Below are 26533 nucleotides of genomic sequence, written 5' to 3'. Positions count from 1 at the left end.
TCTTTGGTTGATTTTTAACTCTAGCTCATTGGCTGGCTGATAGACATCCAGTGAAAGATCATGTTTCGGCGCCATTGACAGCAATAGACGTCGAATGAAATGAACAAATCAATTTCAAATGGATTCGACGTCCGTCCCTGTCAATGGCGGCCAACGAGTTAAACACCAAGGCGACAGCTCAAGCTTGTGAGTGAATCTAAATCGATGCTAATTATCGTCAATATCAATGCAAAAGAGGGGTCGATGCTGTAAAGTCAAAAAGAAATTCTACATTTCAACAGTTTTTATTGACACTTTCAATGCTTGCAAAATAAAAACATAAATGAATGTGAAAATAAGAAGTTTACAACACACAAATGCCACTGGCTTTGGTTTCTCCACTCATCCGCCTCAAACATTTTTTTAATTTATTTTTCCCCTCTCAGCCTTTTTTGTATATTGAATTTTTTTTTTTAAAAAAGGGAGAGTTGAGAAGAACACTGCTATAGAGGCTCTGCCCCTGTTTGAATGCACAGACTATACAGTAACAACATAGTGAACCTGCATGAAATATCCACATTGAAATATCATAACACTTAAATGACAGCAGATACAGGACTCAGAGGCAGATATAAGTGGCTAGTTTGCGTAATCGAAACAGCTATCGATCAAAAATGAACAACACGTGATCCAATTGTCCTCGCGCGGCTGTCAAAACCGTCGCTGTATATGTTTCATTTGAAAATAATTGAACTCCAGAAGGTACAGAATTGAATTAAATCTGCAATCATTCGGGGTTATTCCTCAGCATCCATTTGCGGAATTCTATTACTTCAATAGCTTGTGCAGAGTTGAATAAGGGAAAAACAAGGTCATGTTCAATAAGTTAATAGAATGAAGCGCGTGAGACATCAAAATGCATGTTGGGTCAGACGTAATTGGACGTCAGTGATTTCTTTTGCCGCCTTTGCTTGTGTTGGAGCCCGAAAAAGTTGTAGGAAAAACAAACCAAACGAACATGTGCAACTGCACATTGAAACTCCACTAAGAAACCAACAACAAAAAAAATTATTATTATATATATTTATATATTAGAAAGCTATACACAAGCATGTTAATTTCACAGATTTTTTTCTTTTTTTTCTCATTTTTTTTTTTAAAGATTCTTAATATTACCATTATTATATATATAATTAGAAATACACGTTTAATAACAAACTTCTACAAAGATAAAACAGTTCAGCAAAGCATTGGATCTCAGTCTGTTTCATGGCTTGGGTCTCCGAAGCCCACTCATCCCCCCAACCGGGCGGGGTGCGCTATCCTTCTCTTATTTAGCAAAGCTATCAAAAACACATTCTGGCTTATAGAAACTACAAAAAGCCACAAAAATGCTTTGCATTGCATTGTAATCCTTTCATATGAAAATAGAAGCAAGTGTATCGTACAATTGTTTTTTCTTTTTTTTCTCCTTTAATAATACTGATAGTTATAACTAGATCCCAAGGTTTCTTGATTACACTAACTCTTGGATCCTAGGGTGGTCCTCACTCACCCCACTTTTTACACACCAAAAGTTCCAAACGTTTTGGGGTCCGAATACCTGTACAGTCCTTCAAATGTTGCATATTAGCTATTCCTTTAGCAAGTAAATAAATCTTGAAATGTCCTGCAACTTCGCTCCCCCTTTTCGACCTCTATTTACATAAATACGTTGAACCTGCAACATGACATCATCTATTGTTAACACACACACTTGTTTTTGCCAGGGAGACGGTACATATTGATGAAACTGACACTGTACATGTTTGTCAAGTACACTCGCTCTCATGTTGATGCTTTTTTTTGTCTTTTCTTGTCACTGATAATTACAGTGACCGGGAAGTGTCAGACTATCTGCAAATTCCAGACACTTTGCAAAGGGAAAAAAATGCCAATAGTCACAACACGAACGCAAAATGATCACAACGGAAGTAAACTTGACCAGTAGGTAAACTTTGGCAGATATTGCTTCATGACCATTGTCTGCCTTAACGCTTCAGTGTCAGGGCGATGGCGTACCCAGCTTGGACCTTAATCCTGACGTGCGCCTCCCTAAAATCCTGACAACGCGTCGCTGTGATGCGTATCTACGTGAACGGCAAGGAGTGTGATTGGTCCACGCAAAACGTGATTCCCGTGATTGCTATTTCCAGCCAACATAGCAACAATCCCGCCATTCTTCAATCTGTTGTTGTATCGAAAAAGAAATGGACCAGGTCGAGGAAGTATGTAAATTCATCCGTTCGCTGCCTCTACTGGTTCAGTAGTCAGACAGACCACCTCCGCAAAGTTTTCTGCGTCTCCTGCGCTTTACCATTTGGAGCAAAAGCAATTCTTTTTGATTTCGATGAGCTCCAGCTCAAGAAACAGCTGCTCCGTCTCTGACATTAACGAAACCAAGGAGTGCTATGTGAAGCACAGCGAAACCACACAAAGATAAGGATACATCCTCCTAGTGGATGGGCGGCGGACTAGAACGTTATCCCTCACTTCTCTGCAGAGCTTCAAATGCTCATCAACAGCGCCGGGGCGACACCGTAGTTACGTCGTTGGCTTGACGCAGCAGTCATACGGTGGAGATTTTCATATGACGTTAGCTGCTACCGTAATCCAGTACAGATCGTTGCATGACATTAGCCGCTAACGTTATCCAATAGAGGTCGTTGCATGACATCAGATGCTAACGTTACCCAGTTGAGATTGTTGTAGGACATTCGTCGCTAATGTTAGCCTCTAAGATATAAGTTTAGTGTGTGCTTACTTCCATCACTATTATTATAAGCCTTACATCAGAACAAAGGACACACGTCTGACTGGCTAATGTTAGTGGATAACGTCAGAGCTGTCACGATTTCTATGATAAAGTTAGCTAACGTCAATGATCTCTACTGGATGAATACTTCTGAAAGGCCTATGGCAGAGATTGTCACAAAGCGATATCTACCCTTGTGTCTGCTGTTGTAATTTATTAGTTTACTTCAGTTTTCGCTGTTTACATATGTGATGCGGCTATTGATATTCCTGTTTTTGTTTTACAAAACGTTTGGAATTTGCAAACTGCTTGACACTTTCCGACCGCTGTAGATGATGAATTGGAACTTGTATGAAACAGAGTACCTGACTATTGTTGTTGGTGATATGCATATATGTACACACATGTAAAGATATATGCATTTGTGATTGCAATTGATGCATAGTTCCCCAACTAAAAATAGATTACCCTGCCCCTCGATTGATTGACATCTACAAGAGCCCACTGGTTTATGTGATGTCATATATATAGCACACACACACACTCAGCAAAAAAAAAATAAAATAAAATGGTTGTAGACTTTTGAGAGGGGCTGACAGGGGGCTGCTTTTGTCGCAGGGGGAGAAAGGGGCGGCCTTAATTGGGGAGAGGGCGGGGTTATCATGTGGCCCAGCCCTCGGACAGGCGCACCCGCTTGATGGAGGGGCTCTCGCGCTCGTCCAGGGCGGGGCGGACCAGTCCTAGAGGAGAGTGAAACTCGTTCCTGTGCTCGTCGCGGTCGCTGCCTTCGTGGGAGCTGCTACAACTGCTCAGGCTATCGACCGGGGAGCGGCCCGAGTCCTGGCGGGATGAGGGGTTCTGGGGAGGGACTACCCCACCGCCGCCGTAGCCCCCCGGTGTGCTGCTGGTGCGATCTCTAGGAGGAGAAACAGGTTCGGACTTGATGTGCAGGCTTTGAGCAGAGGGCAGGGAGAGATTTGAACCCTGACATAAGTGAGAGCTAGCGCAATTTCTGTAGGAAGGAAGAGGAAAGGAAAGGTGTTACAGAAATACAGAGCACACAATCATGCAATTGTCCATTTTCAAGAGGTGTCGTATTTGTGAAGGTTGGAAAAACGGGTGATTGACGGTACAGTGGCGCCTTCACCTAGGAGTTCAAGTTGCTCGTTGGCTACGCTCGGAACTCAAAAGGCAACCCTAATCATCTCACTGTTAAAAGGAATTCAAATGATATTAAGACTGCCATTGACACCGATAGATTTGCAATCCACTTGAGGTGGGAGGGTTATCTCTGTCAGTGGCAATGAAATAGAATCTTTCCTGTTAAATACACAGTAAATATTTAAATCAGGGGTCTCAAAACCAGTCATCAAGGGTCCTGGTCTTCGTTCCAACCGATACCGTACGGACAGTTTACCCATTGAGGTTTTAAGAAACCTGATTTCCTGAAAAGGTGTCCTCTTGTTCAGTTAGAATGAAATCCTGCACCCACTGTGGCACTTTGTGGAATAGTTTGGAGACCTCTGAATGAAATAGTTTATTGATCACATGAATTTATGATGCCGCCGCTTCTGGTGTGCACGCCTTGACCACCAGAGAGCAGTATAATACAGATACAAGGAGGTACTGTACTCTGAAGACTTCAGTAACATCATTTTTTAGAAAAAAAATTAAAAATGTTTTTCTGTAGCACGAGTTTTATTCTTAATCATTTTTTATTACTTTTTGGTCTCAGATTTCAAATCAGCCATTAGGTCTTTTTCACACAATTAACATTGCTATTATTAATTATAATATTTTCACACAACATCAGTTTAACTTTTTAGTCCTTTCCATAATTATATACATTTTTCTGAATTGTTGTCAACATTAGCTTGTCAGAATTGACTTGATTTTTACATATTGGAGCCCTTTGACTGCAGTGAAGTACGGTACATTTCACGTTGTCCCTTAGTGCCAGCTATATAACTAAGTTGTAACAAATATCACTTTAAAATCAATTTGCATTGCACACACACACAAAATCTAGACAGCTTACAGAAAATTAAAGGTTAGATTTGGATTCAGCACCCCAGAATTACATAATATTTTTTGCTGGCCATTTTTATTGATAGACTGTCTATCTGCACATTGCTGCACCGCTTGTGTTCAAATATGAGTTGATATGGCGCTATCGGAGCTATGTCCCAGAAAAATCCTTATGTCAAGTCACTCGTAAGTCAAGGCACCACTGTACACTCTCGTGGCTATGTGATGTGACATCATCCTTGTGACGTGGTAAACCATGCATTCTTAAAGCCACTCACCCAAGCTGGCCAAGGGCCGAATGCTGCATGTTCTGAAGGTGTTGCTGCTGCCAGCCACTCATTGAGCCCAAGTGCAGAGAGCTGCCGCTGTTGAAGCCTGACAGCGAAGACAAGTCCGCACTGTTCAGGGAATACTCTGCATCGGAAAAAATGATGGATATGCAGTATGAAATAAGATCCAAAATGTATGTAGTTGTAATGAATGATGTTGTAACTCTCAAACTTCCGTTTTTTTTTTAACAACAGCACCCTCTTGTGTTCCACTGTAGAGATGCATGTATTAATAGTGGATGACGCTTAAAGTACCAAAAAGTACATACCGTATGGAGTGCCTATTTTAAAATCTCAAATACTTTTTTTTTTTTTTTTTTTTTTTTTTAAATGAGGAGATACAGTATAAGAGCTGATGTTTTTCTGTAATAATATCTAAAATTTCAAACTTTGATAGTATGAAATGGATAAAAATATTTCTAGGGGTGCCACAAACGATTATTTTGATAATAGACTGATAACTTTTTTCTGAATTAGTTATTGCTGTTTTGAAATTGAAAATATATATATGAATAATAAGAAATATAAAGAGAATATTTGTTTTATTTAATATTTAACTATGTTTTTTAGACTAAACCTTTATAGGACATGCATTTAACTCACTTATTGCCATTTACAGCACTAGACGTCCAATGAATTTTGACTGGAAGTGATAGCAGCGACCTCTCCCAGTAAAAATGGATTGGATGTCTAGAGCCATCGATGGCACTTAAACATGAGCATTCACATTCAGTCCTCACAGTTGGAATGAATTATGTCTATAGTAGTCAATGGCAGCCAATGAGGAAAAACTGTTAAAAACAATTAACTTTATTTCGGTTTGTATTCATTTTAATTCATTAATCATCACAGTTTGGATCATTTTAGATAAATGTGTGGCCAAATGTTACCATATGTTAATATTGTGGCCTACATGACCCACAATGTGAAGTCCACAAATATGTTCATGGGATTCATTTTTTTTTTTTAAATTTATATTTCAATATATATACATGTATATATACAGTATATACAACGGGGAGAACAAGTATTTGATACACTGCCAATGGGTTTTCCATTTTTATATATTAGATATATATTAGAAAAAGTCACTTGCCCAATAATGGGTAATGACAATTTTATTCATTGGAATGGGGAAACATTGTAAAAGCTGGTGCTTTGAGTTAGGATCCTGGCCAATGCAGGACGAATTACTGTAAATTCATATCTTTAGGCACAACTTTACTGTTCAAAAAACAGAACAGGATGGGATTTTTATTATTAAAAAATGTAAAAAGACAATATTTAGTATTAAGAGGCTTAAGAAAAGAGAATGTGTACAATTCTGACATCAATAATTCTCCCAAAATCATTAATCGACTATACAAATAGTTGTTGATTATTTAGATAATCATATAGTTATTGATTAATCCAGTGGCAGAACAGATGTGAACAGGGCCCCGGGTGCGATGACTATAAACGAGAAGTAGATTTTTTTGTGAGCCTATCCAGACAACCGGCCAAGCAGCTGGAAGAGATATTTTAACACTTAAACATTATATTACAGCTCTGTGCATCAGCTTACCTTTCAGTTTGACCATCCCCTCACGCACTTTATGCCTGCAAACCCCCAGCACCCCTTAAATTCTGCCCCTGGATTAATCGATTACTTGTGGCAACCCTATCAATTTGAGAACCAAAGCTAAATTTAAAAAAAATCTCGATAGTGTTTTGGTACATACCTGTACCATAAGATGTGGAGATGGCTGACGGGTAACCACCCATGCCTTGTCCTGGCAAAGTGGGAGTTGCTACTGACACAACTGGGGTGGCCAAAGACTGAGCAGACTGGGAATTGTTTATTCTCTGGTTCTGTGACAGATAAAAAGAAAAAAAGAAGATGAAACAAAAGTCAACGGTGAATATTCAACGAACGGCAAAGCCTAATCATAGCAAGAAAGTTGCGCTGGTCTTTTTAATTTCCTTTCTTTCACTAAGCAGATGCTGTGAAAATGAACGTGATGCCAGGTTGCAATTGCCTGACACGCGCTGAACCCAGCCAACCCTGTCATTTACCCTTAGTGAGGGCCCACTGTCGCTATAGTAACACCACCTGTCTCCAAGGCAACGCAGGGTAGCGATGGCAAAGGAAGAGGACGCGCGTTTCTGAGGCGAAGGTGAGCGTTTGCTGGCAAAAGATGGACTTTAATGCCAAATGAATAAATAAAAAGCAGAACACATCTCGCAGTAATAAAAAAAACTGCAATTTGTTAGAGTGGGTTCTATGACCAAAAACGCTGGGAAAATTCTAAGGCAGAAACTAAAATGTAACATGAAGTAAACGTCAGGTCAACGTGCTGTTACAGTTCCACAACACTGGAGGGCACTATGTGTCCTAACAAAACGAGCTGACTTTACAGCCAGTGGGATGTTAAAATGATAAAATTGACCCGATTAAAAAATATCAGGCTCTAAATTGGTGAACCTTGAGCGGGAAAAAATTGTTTGCAAAAATGTTTATGCTGCATTGGAGGGAGCCCGCTTGTTTTTTTCTACTTTTGAGCAGTCCGACTTACCAATAGTAGATCAACATCCTCAGACTGAGGGCATTAAAGTGGAGGGTGATAAATTCAATTAGTATAGAGTGACGACTAATTAAGGGTTTAGAGAAGAAACTGTCACAAATTATTCTAAAATGCTACACTACCAACAAAAACTTTAAATATTGACAAAAAAAAGCTTAACATATACAGTACAGCACTGCAAATGCACTATTGCCCATAAAGTTGGAATAAACTCGGCATTTGTTTTTACCACTTTTCATGAAATACAAGCACATCCTAACATAAAAAAGATTTCACCCAGGACACAAAATCATTGCAATTCATCGATCGGAATCAAACAAATAGTTAACAGGAGGATTACTGAAAATGAAAATCATTCCAACTTCATGGCAAACAATGCAGAACCTGTCAAACGATTCACAATATATGGTATAGGTACCACTACTCCTTAGCGGTAAGAATTACGAAATCAAAAATTCTAATGAAATTGACAGAATTTAAAACATGCAATATAATAAATAATAAAATAAAGCATGGAGCAAACATCCAAACATAACTTTTTTTGGGGCTGCTTGTCTACAGATTTGTTTCTGTACAAGTACAGCATATATAACTATCCGTCCTATTCACAATGATGTCACTCAACTTCCGGATTACTTTCTGTTTAGCGATAGGAGTGCATCTTCAGTATTTCTTCAATGATAATTGTGTGCACTGCTCCATAATCCAACAAAAGTCATTTAAATTTGAGAGGTACAAGTTTACATGAATACTTTTTTCCATTTGTCTCGATAATGTTATCTGTCTTTTATGCTTTACCATTCGGAAATGATCTTAAATTCGCCTAGAATCTAGAAATGTCCATTATAGGTAAAGTCAAAATATGTAATATGTATGTATCCCACTGTATGTATATGCAAGATAGTCGTAAATAATATTAATTTTCATTATACCTTTCGAAACTGAATGTTTTTTTTCTTTTAGATCCTGGTGGTTCATATAAACACAACAGAGTTTTACAGAGGGATACACTCCTATTGGCAAACCCGGAAGAGGGCATGACGTCATGTGAATCAGCCCCATACAGCTACATTTATTTGTATTGTTTGTTTTACTGCACTTAAGTACAAGTTTTAATTTTATTTAATTTACTAGTCCTCAATGAAAGAAGGCTGACTACAGAAATCTGAGAATACATTTTTTCCCTTTAAAAAACATTTATTATATTTAAAAATTCAGACTATTTCTTCTTTTACATTTTGTTTTATCCTGCCCCCCCTCCGTTTTATCAAAAAAAAAAAAAAAAATTGTGCACTTTAAGGCACACCCGATTATATGCCTCACTCACCTAATTTTACAAGAAAACTGCATGTGTTCACATATACGCTGCACTGCAGCTGTATTTACACAAAAAGACCTGCAGCTCTATAGCATGTAAAAATCCACAAAAAGACAAAACTGCAATGTTCAAAGCAGGGTAGAAAATACTGGTACATATTAAAAATCTATTAGTATATAGTTAATGTTTGCTATTAAGAGGGTCAAAAAGGGGGATTTGGAAAACTTTTAGGTCAACTATATGTCTAAAGAAATGAATCAACTACTAGAAACTAACAACTAGCTACTAGTTGTCCATTCATTTGTTCATAAATTAGGTGTAGATTAGTCGTGGAAGCCTTAAGGGACTATAGACCCTACTCACCTATGTCACAAAATGACGTGTCGCTGTATCCGGCCACCATATTGTCCGTCATTTTTTAGCCCTATTCTCAATGGTTTCAATTAGTCGTGCAATTTATAGAGCAATTCATGGAAGCCCCGGTGTTATCTGATGCTGTAAACTCATTGGATGCGCTGCATAAAAGGGGTTATGTGGAAAAGCTTCAGTTTATCCATTCGCCAGATCCATATTTGATGCCTAAATCGATGTTTTTTGACCCGCTGTCTTCGCCCGTCTCTGCCTGACATCTGCTACCCTGATATTTACAACTATCTTGTCCACACAAAGTCAGCCTATTCTCACGAAAGTTTGAAAAACTTTAAGCGCTTGGAGGCTTATAAATACTTCGTTGCTGGTTGGGTGAAACAGGTCCTCGTCCACGAAAATTCGGCAGGAATCTATCTTGTGCTCGGGAAGGTGAGTTACAAAATTTTCAATTCAAAATCTTTTGTTCTTGCTAACATCCACTGTCAAGCCTAATGTAGTTCATGTCATTTGTCAATGGAGCTAGGGCTTTTAATGTTTATATGGTTTAGCGATAGCACTCTCACTACATACATATATAATATGTAATAAATATGAAGTGCGATAGCACTACTCCAGATTGTCCCTAGTTGAATTCATTTTTTGGCTTTTGGCCTCAATAGTGACATTGTAAATTAATTGTATGACAACTGTCTTATTATCCCCTTATAATTATATATTTTCAGGTAGTTCATTCACAACGTCTGAGTGTATGATGTCGGCGATTAGCCTAGCAATGATCTTAATTGTGGTTGTCAGCCCAAAACCCTCTAAATATATATTAAATGCATCTTACCAGATATAAAATGACTACTAAATAATCTGTGGTAATCGTTTGGAGCCCAGTTTTCTCGTCGAATTGCAGCAGCCCATCTCGCTCTCCTCTCCGGGTCTCTCGGAATCCGGTAGAACTTCAAGTCTCTCCGTCTATCTTCTCTGTTATTGCAACCGACCGCTACACACGCCTTCACCATTTTGATTATTAATGTTAACGAGCAGAAAAACACGCCATAATAGGAGGAATTTACGTAGCGGTAATGCATCAACAGTGACGAGTTGACGGACAATATGGCGCGGGGGCGTGGTTGTGACGTCATGTGAGTAGGGTCTATAACAGCAATCTAGGCCTCTAAAAGGTTGCATCACTGCCACCTACAGGGAGTTTTGGGGTACGAAAACTATTGTCAAGCTTGAAATAAACAATAGACCAGCAAACAAGTAAAACAATAGCAACAAAAGAGTTTACTCACAATTGAGGGCATGTTGTTCTTGGCGCCATGCGGGATAAGCACACGTAGATCAGGTTTGCGGTTGTTCATGCCTAAGTTCATGGGTGGAGGTGACTTTGCCTGCATGTTCTTGTTCATGCCGGCCTGAGAGACCAGCAGACCGGGAGAGTTGCGATGATTTCCATATCCGTTTCCTGTGAAAGCAAAGAAAAGATGGGAGAATGAGAAGGATTCACACAAAATATTGTTGGCAGTGAATGATTAGATTATTAGATCGTTCGAATGCTGCCAGCCCCTCCCAGTCAAAAAGTTTTAGACGTCTATCGTCGTCAATGGCAGACAATGAGATAATGTGCCTTTTATTTCTGCCAGTAGGTGAAACCTACGGAAGGCGGAGGTTATGAATTCGGTTCTGTATGTCTGTTTGTCTCTATGTTTGAGTTCAAGATAACTTCAGAACAAATGAAGGAGCTATTTATTATCAAACTTGCAGGATATGTTTGCATGTTTTCACGATCACTTGATAACGGATTAGCCTGATTAGATCAAATTTGCAGACTAGGTGATATGAGAATAGGAAAGGTCAAAGGTCACAGTGGTCATTAAAGGAATTTCACGATAATATGATATCAAATTAGCCTAATTAACTTAAATTTGCTGGGTAGGTGATATGTTGAGAATAGAAAAGGTCAAAGGTCACAGTTGTCAGAAAAGACATTTCAAAATAACTTGATAACAGATTAGCTAAATTAGCTTGAATTTGCAGGGTCAGTAATATGATGAGAATAGAAAGGGTCAAAGGTCACAGTGGTCAGAAATAAAGCGATGCTTTGAATTTGTCTGCTCCCTCTCCCAAAATAATTTTAAAAACTACAATTCCAGCATTTAATAACTTGCAATTCCTGCAATGTAAGCTAATTACTCCACACAATTCTCCAATTTTCACCTTGCGGTCCTAAATAGTCGCCTAGTGTTTTCTGTCATTTGGCTAAATGAGCCATGGAAATGTTTCTTTCTGACAGAGGACCCTCAAGTATTCATATTTACTTGGCGTCCATACAAAAAGCAGACCTCCCCCTCCAACTCTGTCACAGTCAGTTAAGACTACATGTGCCCGGCAACAGCCAGTGAATCATGTAAAAACATTAAATTACGGGTAGCATGACCACAGAAGGACGGGGCCCATCATTTGGCCATCACAGCTAAACATGTGTGGTTGCTGCACACAAAAGACCCTCCCTCGGGGCTGCCACCAGCTCGGCACACAAGTGCAGCGCACGTTTTTCCCTCTTGAAAAATGATGCGGTGAAAACCTCGCAAAATCATAAAGACAAAAAAAAAAATAGGAGGAAAGCATTCCTGCAAGTAACATATTCTTTGTTTCTAACCCAATCCCACAAGCTAGTCCCCCCCCTTACTTAGAACACAGGGCGCAGTGTGGACTTTTCCCACTTGAAAGACAGGCACGAATTATACGTTAGACATAAATGAATTTCCTAATCATATACTCCGGGGGGAAAATGAGTCGCAGATGTCTTCCTGGGCAATTTCCCTTTGCTGATCTTTGTTTAATTTGAGAGGGAGGTTTTTGTTGTTTGGAAATGAAAAGTCTCAAAATGCACAATTTGAACAATTTCAAGAGTAAAACCACCGCTAGCTAAAAAACCGTGTGCGCTCTGCTTCCGTTAATATATGGTATCGCGCATATTTGGGCCTAAATGTGTGAGAGCGGCATCTTTGTATGTTTGAAAGTAGAAAAGCGAGCTTCGCATATGGATGCACGTGTGTATTTTCTATGGAAGCCTCTTAGTTCTATCTCAAGCCTCGCATTAGCAAAGTGGCAGCTGCCTCTTCAGCTTTCCTGCTCTCTCATTCTCATGGCTGGCCTTTTGTAAGTTGGAGTGGGTGCATGTGGAGATAGATGAATGAGACCTCACACACTCCTAAACACATTGATGGCACCCATACACACACACATTTTTAGTAAATAACCCGCGTTTTGGTGTTCCTGCTGAGATGAAAACTCGCTCGGGGGTGTCACGTTAATACGGTGTTTGGTCAGAAGGACGCAGACTTCATGTTGGTAGGGCTTCAATCAGACATCTGCGCGTTGCTACCGTGTGGAGATGGCTGCGGTCCAGTCAATTATTACAGCTCAATGATCAGCAGTGGCGCAGGACGCTCCTTAAAGCACTTCACAAGTGAAATCATGAAGTCATTAAGCAAATGAAAGCAGAACTGCGAGTCAAGTCTTTTCATTTGACTGTTTGATCCCCTCTGATTTGGAGACAGATGCTATGACTCAACTCAGAGAAGTGAAAGCAGCTAAACGCTATATGCTACTGTGCAGAGGTGAGAAGAGTAGCCAAAAATTTTACTCGAGTAAGTGGAGCATTGCTTCAGAATATTACTTGAGTATAGGTAAAGGTAGCCATTCAAAATATTAACTTAATTAAAAGTAAAAAAAGTACTCAGAGAAAAGAATACTCAAGTACTGAGTAACTGCTTACAGTATAATGTCTGTTTTTTTAGGAATGGCATTACACAAACACACACATACTGTACTAGTATATGTACACTACCGTTCAAAGGTTTGGGGGCTAAGTGACCCCGAACTTTAGATCGGTAGTGCATATACACTGTATATACTTTTTTTAGGCACCCTGCCAAAAAATGCACATAAATCATTTAATTCCGTCCAAAAAAATCTACAGAAATGCAATATGACTAGTCTAAAGAGCATGAGTGCCCTCTAATGGAGAAACCTATTTCCTACCATGAAATAAAATCGATCATATCTCAGTTTTTTCGTGGTCTATTGACGTCAAATGAAAATTGTGAGAGAGGTTGAAATCCACACTTTTGAGTAATATTCACGGCAGCGCCCAGTCAAATAATTAAATTTTTACAGCACTTTAAAGACACCACATGATTGAACAGGCTGGCGCGACCATAGGAGTTCCGGCTGCAAGCTTGTGTATGGTCATGTGACTGTATTGCTATATCTGATTGGTATAATTGAATCATGTGATTATTGTTGGGCCGTCTCATCGGTGAAACTGGTAGAGCCACTTAGCTGGAAAAAAATAAAGTCAAATCTAATATGTAGAATGAGAGGAAACGACTTTCGTGTAGTCCAAAGTAGCGGAGTAGGAGTAGCGTTTCTGCTTCACAAATCTACTCAAGTAATAGTCAATAGTATGCGTGGTAAAACTACTTTTAGAAGTACATTTTTCTCAAAAAGTTAAATAAGTAAATGGAACGCATAACTACCCAACTCTGCTACCATGCATGCCATAGGCTCCGAAAAACATTCAGAGAGGAAGTGATAAGATGCTATCATGCCAAAAATGAGTCAGGCTGTAGAGACTATACGCAGCGCCACACCACATGCTTCTATTTGTTATTTTCCAAGTGGTGAGAGTGCAACTGAGCATCGATTGCAACATCCCAAGTAACGTTGTCAGACTTTAGTTGTTTTCTTAAGATGTATTTCAATTACAACTCGGCGACAGCTCTTAAAAGCCGAGCGTGCTCTCCCTTCACTCTCGCTCCTGTGTGATGCGTTCAATTGCAAAAAAAACAGTTATCATTGGACGGCTACCTCTGTCAATGACAGCTCATGAGTCAAATACTATGAAAAAAAAAGCTTTAGAATATTATTGGGGCCATAAACAGAGTATATTTCTGTTTTTATTCATTTTAATTTTGTGTTTAATAACATTTGATAAATTTTTAAATTTGTTTAGAAGAAAATTATATACAGTAGGATATACAAATGATAAGAAATAGCATTATGATTTTGGAAAAAAGTTTTATTTTACTTATTGTCTGCCATTTATGTCCAATTCATTTGAACCGCGAGGACTGGCTTGAATGCTTATCTTTCAATGCTATTGAGTTAAATAGCAAAAAACTTATTAAAATGTTTTTTACCTTGTTAAGTTGCCTCTGGAGTTTTAATAAACAAACAAAAAAATGATTACATTACATTATATTTATTTTTTTAATTTACATATTGCAGGGTCTTGAACACATTAAATAAGCTTTAAATTGCTTAAATTGAATAAATGTATGCATAATTACTGGAAAAATGATAAATGGAGAAGACATATTTAGTATCTTTTTTTTTTATTTAAAATTTTTTTTTTAGTCTTCACCTTCACAGTGCCCAATGTGCTTTACGGGTTCACATTCATACCAATAGGTGGTGCCGCTGCCATGCAAGGTACTGCCATGACAATTGTTAGCTATTTTTGGGGTTCAGTTTCCAATCCAAGGACACTTTGGAAGTGGACAGTCGGAGCCAGGATCGAACCACGTGACCTTAGTTTCGTGAACCACATGCTTTAACAACTAAAATTTCAATGGCGATTCAGTATTCTTTTTTTCTTCATATTATTGAATGTACACTTGTTGTGCTGAAAATTGATCTGAAAATTCTGAATTTTTACTAAGATAACAACATGAAAGAAGCGCAATGTGTTTTAATGGAAGGCAATTGGAACAATGGAATTACCAAACAGCCTGATATGTGTGTGTGTGGGGTTGTGTGTTTAGGCACAAAACAACTTTTCTTTCCTTTTTTTTCTTTTTTACAGTGCTGCCACACTACAGGGGGACCCCAGGTAATAGAATTCCCATGTGGGAGCTTGCTGTCATTTTGTCTCTTTACAGACAGTGGAACCATGACATATGTGGAAACACGCACATACATCCCTCCTTTTTTAAAACTGTTATACAGAAGGAACACCTGACAGCTATTTGTACAATTCGGATGAAAACTTGTGAGCAGGAGAGGAATGCTAAAATACATTTATTAATAATAACATGGTTTCGGTTAAGGGTGTGACAAAATATTGAAATGTTAATGTATCGTCAAACAATGTATCACAGAAGGTTATCAATATGCTCCTGCCAAGAATTGGTATATCATTTAAAAAATGTGTCACTGTTAAAAAAGACAAAACAAAACAAAACAAAACTAGAATAGTGTCTCTGTTAGTGCTAAATATCCAATTAATTTTGATTGGATAGGACGTCTAACACTGTCAATGGCACTCAAACGAGAGCATTCACAACCAGTCTTTTGTGGGCATTTAGTGGGCATTTACAAGTCACTTTTTTTTTCATTTTAAGCATAAGCGAATTTTAAGGGGGGGTGCAGGCCCCCCCTGGTGGCTAAAAAGTGTCATTGCATGTAACTGACTTTCCTATATATATATATAAAAGTTGTAAAGCAATAAAACTGCAACAAAAATGAATTAAATTAACAACAACAAAAACAAATTAAATTTTTTTTTTTTTTATAATGGGTCAAAAGTATTTTTCGAGCACCTTAGACGGTTATTTACTTTGCATATAATTTGAGATATATACATATATAAATATTAAAAAAATATTTTTTAAAAATGTTTTTTTTCTTTGAAAATATTTTTTATTGATTGAAGCAACTTTTTTTTGGGATTGAAAGATTTAGACACATCAAAGAAAACTTTTTTAATGAAAAATTAAGTGTTCAAATGCAATATTTCAATCTCAAATATTTTTTCGCATTCAAACACTTTTTCTATGATTGAATTTTTTTCTTATTTCGATTTCAGTGATTATTCTTTTTGAAAATCTATACTTTTTGAAGAAACTTGTTTTTTGATTGATTAATAACGACAAAAATGTCCTAGCAAAAATGTGGCCCAAACACAAATCAACATTACTTCAATCAAAAAAGTTGCGCCAATCAAAAAAAAAAAAAAAAAAAAAAAAAAAAATAAATAAATAAATAAATAAAAATTTTGAGTTTCAAATATATTTTTGCATTCAAACACATTTTTTTTTGGTTCGAAGCGACTTTTTTTGGGGTTGAAAATATATATTTTGATTGAAGAAACTTTTTTTTGATTGAAAATAAAGACAAAAATCTACCTCCATATGGCTCTGCCCAGGGGATACAATTTTGACTAGGGTAACTACATTGGCACGACACCGGCGGGCGTACCATATTCAATGGATGACGATCTTGGCGAAAAGCATAGCTGTCCTAAGCAGCCTCATTTAGAATTCCCCTCACGAATGATGTGAAACAAAAATCCCTCATTGTCAACTATTATTATAAATATTCTTGTAAGTTAATTTTAATGCTGACACTGCGTTTCGGGGTCATCAACATGTTGTGTCCCCCCTGCCCCAAAAGTCAAACTCCACCTATGATTTTAAGGCATTTACAGGTTATTTCCTGTTGAGTTTGAATCACTGCCTATTCATTTGGGGTGATTTCCATGTCACTTCCTTTTCTGTAATCCAAAATCAACAGGAAGTGACCAAGAAATGCCCCAAAATCAACAGGAAGTGACTTAAAATAAACAGCCAATGCCCTGAAATACCCCAAAACTAAACTCATTTCTTGCCATTGACCGCCATAGACGTCCAATCCGTTTGAAGAGGGAGGGATGGAAGCGAATGATCATCCACTGCCACCCTCCCACTTCAAATGAATTAGATGTCTACTATTGATACTCAATTCAATTCACAGCAAAAGGATGAAAAGAGCTTGTTTTTCTGTTTATTGCTTTCATAGTAAAATATTGTGGAATGATTTGATCAGAGGTGGGTAGTAACACGTTACATGTGCTCCATTATATGCACTTGAGTAACTTTTGAGAAAAATTTACTTCCAAGGGTTGTTTTACTGAGCTATACTTTTTACTTTTACTTGAGTAGATTTGTGAAGAAAAAACGCTACTCCTACGCCACTACTTTGGGCTACACAGGAGTCGTTAAAATTTTCCTCTTTATTTTACATATTTGATATTTTTTTGTTGTTGTTGCTAGCAATGCTATTGCCATGAGTAGTGCTACTAATTTCACCAATGAGACGTTGCAACAATCATCACATGACTCCATTACGCCAATCAGACGAAAGCTTGCTGTTCTATGATCGCGAAAGCTTGCTGTTCTATGATCACGCCAGCCTGTTCAATCACATGGTGTATTTAAAGCACAGTAACAAATGAAGTATTTGACATAGAGTGCTGCCCTCAACATGAATCGAAAGAGCAGATTTAAAACTCCCAGTTTTTATTTATTTGGCACAGATTGACCACGGAAAACCGGAGATATGATCTTTTTAATTTCATAACAGTAACTGAAGAAACTACAGTAGTCACTATTCAAACTAGGAACTGTTTTCTCCACTAGAGGGCAGGGCACTCATGCTCTTTGGGCGAATAATGCTTCATTACGTTTTTTTTTTTTTTTCTCTCGCCGGAATTTAATGTTTTATTTTTTTATTTTTAGTAACTTTGTGTTGAAAGGAAAAAAATACCATTGTTTAAAAAAAAATCAAAACAAAAATAAGCAGTTACTCAAAATTTTACTCATATTCTTTTCACTGGATACTTTTGTACTTGTAGACTTTTTGGATGACTACTTTTACTCTTAATTGAGTAATATTATTTTGAAGCAATGCTACTCTTACTCTGGTAAAACCTTTGGTTACTCTACTCACCTTTGGATTTAATGACTCATGTATCGATATTTTTTGTATCGCCATATTGTGAGATAATTGTTATAGTGAGCCTTGTATTGAAAATTGTATCATATTGTGAGGTACCCAGAGGTCCACAATAGAGTTGTCCGATAATGAATTTTTAACCGATACTCTAACTGATATCCAGATATTGTCCAACTGCAAATATCCGATACCAATATCAGACCGATACCGATATATGCGGTTGTAGACTTAACATATAATGGCTGTGGATAGTTTCAAATATTTACTTTACATTTAATTTTTGCACCAAATGGTCTGCTCACATAACAAATGCCAAGCATCTTAGTTTGAAGACATCTAATGGTCAATAAGCATTACTGATGTGCTTAGTTGTGCGCAACCCTTGTCCAAAAGCATTCACTTTGAAGGCAACATGCATATTGGCTTGAAATCGATAATGAAATAATGATGTCTATATAATCCAATACCATTTTAAAATGCTTTTATAGGCTGATAATATTGGCTCCCCGATAATATTGGACTCCTTTAGTTCCCACCCCAAATTTAGGCTGAGCCACCTCACACTGACTCGCTCATCATTACAATGACTGACCAAGTTCACGTAACATGTCTATCTGTGTTCCCCTACTTTTTCTCCTCTACACATATGCCTCAAAGCACTAGTGGATATTCATCAACGCGCACTCTCTGCCTGTAGATATGATTTAAGGACCCTTTGAATGGAATCTTTTAGTTTCACACAAGTCTCTCTCCGCGTGTTTTTTGCCGCTGCCGAGCGACGCGCCGCACTCCTCACAGAGCGCCTCTGTTCCTCAGCCCCCTTTAATACAAAGAGCACATTGGAAGCGTCGCGCCGTCGAACGAACGCACGCCACAACAAACCGTCCTGTTGTGCGTGTATGCGACGAGTGACCAGACAGAGAAACCAAGCGGTGACCCCGATGACGGAGCCCCAGGGGCCAGACGGGGCCGCCCAGCTGTGCCCCACTGAACCACGGCCCCTCCTCTCCATTTTTACACTGTAAAATTTGTCCAGGCTATAAAATTTCACCCTTTAAATAGGAGGTCTCTTCGCTATAAACTTTGCCCTGACATGCCCTGAGGGATGAACCTAATGGCACACAGAAGCTAAACATTACGTTTGCTGACATAGGTTTGGTTTGCTCAAATCTCTGTAGGCGCGACAGACGTTTTTGGGGGCGTATGGTTAGACACTAAAACACTGCGTTAATTTGGTTACAAGACATATGGTAGCTGTTAATCTCTGGAAAGGAAGTAAAGAAGCTGGTTGTATGGAGACACAAAGAACTACAAATGTATAGGTTGCAGACGACCACAATTTTCCCCCGGAGCATCCTCAGAAGTATTTATATGTACAGCTAGTCCCAAATGTTGTTTTTAGCTGAAGTGAGTTTTTGTTCGAGTGCCTCTTTTTTTCTTTAACCGTCCAAAATGATTTAGAGCTGTATTTGTTTCTGAACTAATCTCAGCTAATGTTGTAAATCTGTGATTGTCGAAGTGTGGTATGCGCTCCCTCTAGTGGTATGTAGAGGAATCACTGAAAAAGTATGGTTCAGTTTTATTGAACCTTTCGAATTAATTACATTTGCATTTTTTTCACTCATTGGCTGGGACTGATGGCAATAGATGTCCAATCCCTTTGAACTGGGTTAGGGACAGGGTTAGGGGCAGCAAATGGATGAATGTTTGACCGCTACATCTGATAAACTAATTTAAATTCATAGCAGAGGCTGAAAAGAGCAACATGATTGAATGCCGATTATCGGCAATCTTTTGTTGAACATCTATTTAGGGATAAATGTCCAATTAATTGGAATTGAGAGGGCTGGCAGTGAATGCTCATGTTTCATTACAAGACATTAGACGTATGTAAATTCCATTTGATTGAATGATCGCTACAAGACGCTACAAAAGGCTGTTATCATTAATGAAAACAAATTAAAGGCCGAAATTCATAATTTAATTGAAATAAATAAAAACTATGATCAAAAGATAAAAACAATAGCTAACGGAAACTATACGGTGCTCACAAAACTAATACATTTAAATTAAAGACACTAACCCCTTTGTTTTGCAGCTTATTAAGTATTTTATATTTAAAATTCACACAACAAAATGATGAAACTCAAATGAACAAAAACATTATTAAAATGTCTTTTTTTTGGGAGTTTTTTCCCCCCTGTGCCTTAAAAACAATCCAATGTGATGACAAAAAACAAAAGTAATACTAATACTAATATACATAACAGCAACGCTAACAATTTAAAACAAAATTAAGACCAAATAAAAGATAGCAATTTCACTCATGAAACTAATCAAAACTATCAGAATTCAAGAATGAGAGAGAATAAAAAAAAAACAATTAAATATAAAATATTATATACATCAAATTTCAGAGCCCCCTGAGTGCAAGGGTGGATTTTTTTTTTCTTTTTTCCATAGCTAATCTGTACCTACAGTTTAATAATCTGTACCCACATCTTAATAATGTATACCCACAAATAACGAAACTATGGATACAGATTACTAAACTCTCTTTTTGTAATCTATACCCACAAATGACTAAACTATGGATACAGATTACTAATCTAAACTCACAGATAACTAAAATATGGGTTCAGATTACTGCACTGTACCCACAGTTTAGTAATCAGACCAGGTTTATATAACTGTGGGGACAGATTAATAAAGTGTGGGTACAGTTTAGTAATTTCATAGCTAATCTGTACCCAATATTTAGTAACCTGTACCCACAGTTAAGTAACCTGTACCCATAGATTACTGAAGTTTACCCACAGTTTAGATATCTGCACGCATTGTTTATTAATCTGTACCAACAGATTACTAAAGTATACCCACATAGTACGAAACTATACCCACAGATTACTAAATTGCAGGTACAGATTAGCTATGATTTTTTTTCTACTCTGGCACCCTGGTTTACAAAAGTACAGTATGTCATGCTGTATTATTAAAGTACATTAAAGTGTTTCATGATGGTGGTACTTGGAGAGTTTTTAAATGTGCCAATAGTTGTTAAATTTTGGAAAAAACCTGCAAACAGTTGAAGAAAATTTAATAGGTTGCACCTCATCCTGCAGAGCCAATTTAATAAATAAAATGTACTTTATTTCAAAATTCTAAAAAAAAATTCCCCAAAAATCAGAATAAAATCAGTCACGCTAAATTGAAAATGTTGCCTTTTGAATAATATTGACTCCAGAGGTAAAAAATACCTTCATCGAATCTTAAAATAAATAAACAAACACAAATTTGGCACGCATCGACAGCGAAAGTAAGAGTTACAAAAACACCCGACTTGAACTGGATCCAAATAAATCTCAGCAGCAGACCTGATGATAAAACAAATGCGTGTATTGAAAAGTCGGGTATAGCTCCTCTCTTCACCTCATCAGGAAGTACGTTTCATTCCCCCCCCCCTCCCTGTCTTGTATGATTTTATTGCTTAACCCAACAGGGGCAGGATGTGTCACAGCCCCGGCACTGAGTAAACATTCCCAGATGAACTCCACCACCACTAACATCAACACATCACGGACAAAATCTCCACTTGGGTTTGGGTTAATATTAGTCATGCATTTTAGCCCTTTCATGCACGATTTAGGATTTTTTTTTTTTTTTAACTCTCACAGGGCACTCATTTCACTCATTGACAGCGCTAGACGTCCAATCCGTTTAGACTAGGATTTCATTCGCCCCTCCCATTCTAAATAGATTGGACATCTAGCGCCTTCAATAGCAGCCAATGAGCTAACACAGACAATATTCTAGTGACAGCTTTTGGTATCAAACTGTTGGTTCCTATTTTTTTGGGATACAAAGCATTCCAATATATTGTCACACCCCTGCTGTCCACCGTAGCGGCCACTATCCCTTAAAGCCTTTAAGGGATGAGAGAATGAGTGGACACCTTGTTTTAGTGTCTAGACCAGGGGTTTTCAACCCAGTCCTCAAGGCACACTGTGGGTCCTGGTTTTTGTTCCAGCCGATCCAGCAGAGACAGTTGAACCAATGAGGCTTCTGCTAAAACAAGCCACACCTGACTGCAATCAACTGATTGCACTTGTAAAACACCAGATTGGGGAAAAAGTGTTGTCATCTTGTTTGGTAAGAATGAAATCCTGCACCCACAGTGTGCCTTAGTGGAATAGGTTGGGAACCCCTGGTCTAGACAATGGCACGAGAGTGTGAGGACATTCTTACCAGCACTGGTGCCTGCGCCAGTGGTGAGGTCAGCACCCATGAGGCCACCTAAAAAGCAAAGAAATAAATGGGTGAATGGATGGATAATTTGACTAACTACCACAGCACATAATCAGTCCACAACGAGTTAACATTACTGTGCATTTCAGTGGATCAAAAATGTATTCTGCACCAGAGAAAAATGAAGCTCAAACACACCAGACGACTGGACGCTGTCATCCAAGAAAAATGACACATTATTATTTTTAAGCCATGTGAGGTGGAAGGGTGGGAGGGTTTCCAACTTGTGCGGTTTGCTGTGGATGCTCGCAAGCTCCAAAGCTCATATTTAGTTTTGTGCTGGTGTTTCTTGCATTCAGTTGTAATGACAGGGTGAGGGTGTGGGATGATTGCTTCGGTGGGACAGAAAAAGGACTCTGGACAACAATAACAAACTAACAGGCTTGATTTCCTTATGTCACCAGCACACTGAAAGACTATGCTGTACATAGTGCGGACATCAAGTCTGTTAAGTTTAGTATTATATGTAACGGAGAATAGGGTTGGTTGCCACACGGGTTGGCTGTCACACTTGTGAAAACTCGACCACTTGAGGGCTGTGTTGTGCAATATGAGTATTGAAATGATCAGAATTGTGCCATTAAACTGTTTACTTTATTGTAGAGTGTCACATTTCTTTGAGGAAAGAGACAGTTACTTTTTTAAAGGTCAATTTCAAAACTTTATTATCTTCACTACTTTTTTATCGGGCTCACAAAACAATTGGTTTCCTGTCATGAAAGTGCTACTAATAAAAAGTATGAGGTCAAAGCTAGTTTTCATTCTATGGCTAGGAATTGCATGCAAGCTGTTAGGTTAGCTTTTAGTCAAAAACATGAGGTAGAGTTGGTTGTCACAATTCTAATGGGGATGGTCGTCAAACTAATAACAGGTTAAAAGGGTAAAATTATTTTCAATTGTCACTGTACAGGGCACACTAAATGTGTTTTCCAGTGTTTCCAATGTGTGTCATCAATGTTTCAGAGTGTGAATAGCCATGTTAATGTTCAGTTCATTACTTAAATTTTATGTTAAGTACTTTGAAATGACTTCTTGTTTTCAACAATAACCTGAAAAATGGATGTGTTCTGTTATGTTGAAGCAATATTGAAAATGTGTTCTGATACAGTGGGGAGAACATGTATTTGATACACTGCCAATGGGAAAACCCATTGGCAGTGTATCAATATAATGGAAATGTTATAATGTATTTTTGTTACTATTGACTATTTATTGAAATAATTAACTCATTTGCTCCCAAAAATGTATAAATATGTTCTATTTGTAATTGTTTCAGTGTCCCAAAGACGTATTTATATGTCTTTTATGTTTTTTATTTTATTTTTCTCAATAGACATTTCTGGGTTCGGATTCAATTTAGATCCAAAGCACAAAGCTGAAAATCCATTTTAAAGTAATAAAACTGGCCACTGGAGGGCAGTAGCACATTTGGTAAGACCCGCAACCCGATTCAATGGCAACGAACGGCCGGGCCGCACGGCTGGGGCGCTGGCGGAAGGCGACCAAATGGCGTCCAGGATGCCAGGCGGCGGACGACCGAGCAGAACAACCTAGAGGACGCCCGGGATGCCAGGCGCTGGACGACTGAGCAGAACGACCGGGACCACCAGTGCAACGGACAATGCCGTTGAGTCCGTGCTGCTCGCCGAGCAGACCCCGCAGAGACTCAAAAAAATCCATCTTTATGAGATAGGCGGCGATGAGGGAAAAGTTTACCCAGCTGTCGCGGCCACAACAGCGTCATCTCTCAGTTAGTTATGTGTAAATAAATTGTTACCTTGCTATGAAAAGCACTATTTGTCTTGTTGTTTATGTTATTTTGTAAAAGGAAAACATTATTCAGATGTTTGGGATGTTACTAAATCAAAAAATAGCTGTTTTAAAGTCAAAGTTATGTTTGAAATGTATGCTTTCACAAAAAGCTCAATTTCTCTGTTTTTTCACCAGAAATGGGAAAATTGCTCAAACTAAGCTATTTTCTAATGCTGATTTCTAAAGAATGGAAAAGATACAAACTTACTTTTTTTTCCTGCTGATAGAAGAGAGTCTAATCTTTCTTTTGGTGGGTTCCATGTTTATATAGCAATAGAACAGAATTTTCTGTGGGCCTTGCAAAATCAGTCAAAATCCAGTAAAACGGCCGGGAGCGAAGGGGGTTGCACCGGTGAAAATGGCTAGGAGTGAATGAGTTAATAAAGAAAAAAAAAAAAAAATTCAATTAAGATGTCAAAAACCAAGGTAAGATTGTGCATTGAGCTGTAATATGGTGTTTAATCCATGGTTTATGCTTCTGCGACAGCCCTACGTCGTCGATGAGCATTTGAAACTCTGCCGAGAAGTGACGCATTATGATGTAGTGCCTGCCCAGTCACTAGCAGGGGTGAAAGTGGGCCAGAACGGTCAGGAACGCTATAAGAGCGGTATAAGATTCAGGGTCAGAACGCAGTTCCGGTATAAGATTCAGGGCTAGAATGCTGTTCCGGTACACGGTGCTTTGATCCCGAAAATATGACAGCAACTGTCAAAACGCCATGTAAAAAAAAAAAGCTAAGCTGCCACACATGCATTTCAGCTCCAAGAAGAAAAAAATCTACCAACATCAGATTTACAAACACAAGTGTTAACAACAAGCATAATAAAGTTCTTGTGTAGTGTAATCCGTTTCCACCAATATTTATCATTGATTTTATTCCACGGACGGCATGGAGGTTTCCCCAGGTACTGCAGTTATCTGAGTCTGACGATGATGAGTCACGTCAATGTGCGAATGCACGCAGCAAAGCAAAACGCCTGGACTCATTTATCCGTTCAATTGGCTGACATACTGACATGTGATCAGCAGAGATGCTTAGCTCTGATTGGTTAAAATGTGCATGTTTTCTGGAACAGCAAAAAAAAAAAAAAAAAAGCTTGTTGAATTGATGCGACAAAAAAAGGGCACTGCAACATAAAATGGATCAAATCTTTAAGCGCAACGAAAGAGTTGAGGAGGCTTATTTATCATATTTAGTTTTATTTGCTCTGATGAGGAGGTTCAGAACATCTTAGCTGTCAATGTGCACTTAGGACTTATATATGTTCATTTATGTTAGGCTACTTATTCATTTCCTTATGATTTAAAAAAGTCAATGTTTGCGCGATCTTCAAAATATATTCCATTTCACTCGCATAATATAAGTAATTTGTACGTATTTTTCTGAATGTATGTTACTTAAATCTTTATTATTAAAAAAATTAAAGTAAATGTTTACATTAACTTATATTTTGATATATATCCTATGTTCTTAAGTTGTTAAAATTGAGATTTGGCATTTAGTATGTGAGGAAATGAGGGGAAACAAAAATTAGGAGATGGAGGTTGGGGTTATTGTTGTCTTTGTTCACTTTTATTTTGCAAATCATTGAAATAAATACAATTTTGAATGAAAAATAAAATAATAAAATTTCTGGCTCCGTGGCGACCTTCACGTCGGGCTGTTCCGGCAAGAAATTCTAGCCACTTTCACCCCTGGTCACTAGGGGGTGTCCTTATCTTTGTGTGGTTTCGCAGGCTTTTGTGGGGCTTCACATAGCACTCCTTGGTTTCTTTAATGTCAAATACAGAGCAGCTGTTTCCCGAGCTGGAGTTCATCGAAATCGAAAGAGAATTGGTTATATTTCCTTCCTTCCGCAACAATTCTTTCCTCGACGTGGTCCATTTCTTTTTCATAATGACAAGAGTTTGAAAAATGGTGGAATTGTTGCTGGTGTCTATGTTGACCGGAAATAGCAATAACAAAAATTATGTTTTGAGTGGACCAATCACAGTCCTTGCCGTTCACATAGCAACGCGTCAGGATTTTTGGGAGGTGCATAGCATAGGGTCCAAGCAGGGTATGCCGTCGACGGCGTATCTACGGCGTCCCCCCAATGCAGAAGCAAAACAGCCCTTTTAGTGTTAAAACATTTCAGGTCCCCCCTGCTAGACTGGTCATGTGGAGGGCCCCGTGTTGTCATGAACCACTAGCACCCCACCCTCACCTCGCTCTCAGCCAGGCGACTCAAGGGGCCCGTTGATACTCATCGCACCCAG

At 38.3% G+C, this 26533-nt stretch overlaps 1 protein-coding gene across 7 annotated transcripts in view; it reads right to left on the bottom strand.

Annotated features, from left to right (window-relative positions):
* Positions 1-265: 265 nt before the first annotated feature.
* Positions 266-26533, bottom strand: part of mef2cb (myocyte enhancer factor 2cb) — a 145324-nt gene continuing 119056 nt past the window's right edge. For all 7 annotated transcript variants that reach the window (XM_057831028.1, XM_057831031.1, XM_057831032.1 and 4 more), the window contains 5 exons: positions 22402-22449; positions 10668-10840; positions 6852-6981; positions 5080-5215; positions 266-3785 (listed from right to left, as the gene is read on the bottom strand). In XM_057831028.1, the coding sequence (XP_057687011.1) occupies positions 3434-3785; positions 5080-5215; positions 6852-6981; positions 10668-10840; positions 22402-22449 (839 nt within the window). In that variant the 3' untranslated portion in view covers positions 266-3433. The remainder of the gene's footprint in view (positions 3786-5079; positions 5216-6851; positions 6982-10667; positions 10841-22401; positions 22450-26533) is intronic.

Source organism: Corythoichthys intestinalis, chromosome 3 (assembly GCF_030265065.1).
Source record: "Corythoichthys intestinalis isolate RoL2023-P3 chromosome 3, ASM3026506v1, whole genome shotgun sequence".
Lineage (NCBI taxonomy): Eukaryota > Metazoa > Chordata > Actinopteri > Syngnathiformes > Syngnathidae > Corythoichthys > Corythoichthys intestinalis.
Note: the sequence above shows the minus strand (reverse complement) of the source record. Positions and strands in the feature narration are given on the sequence as shown.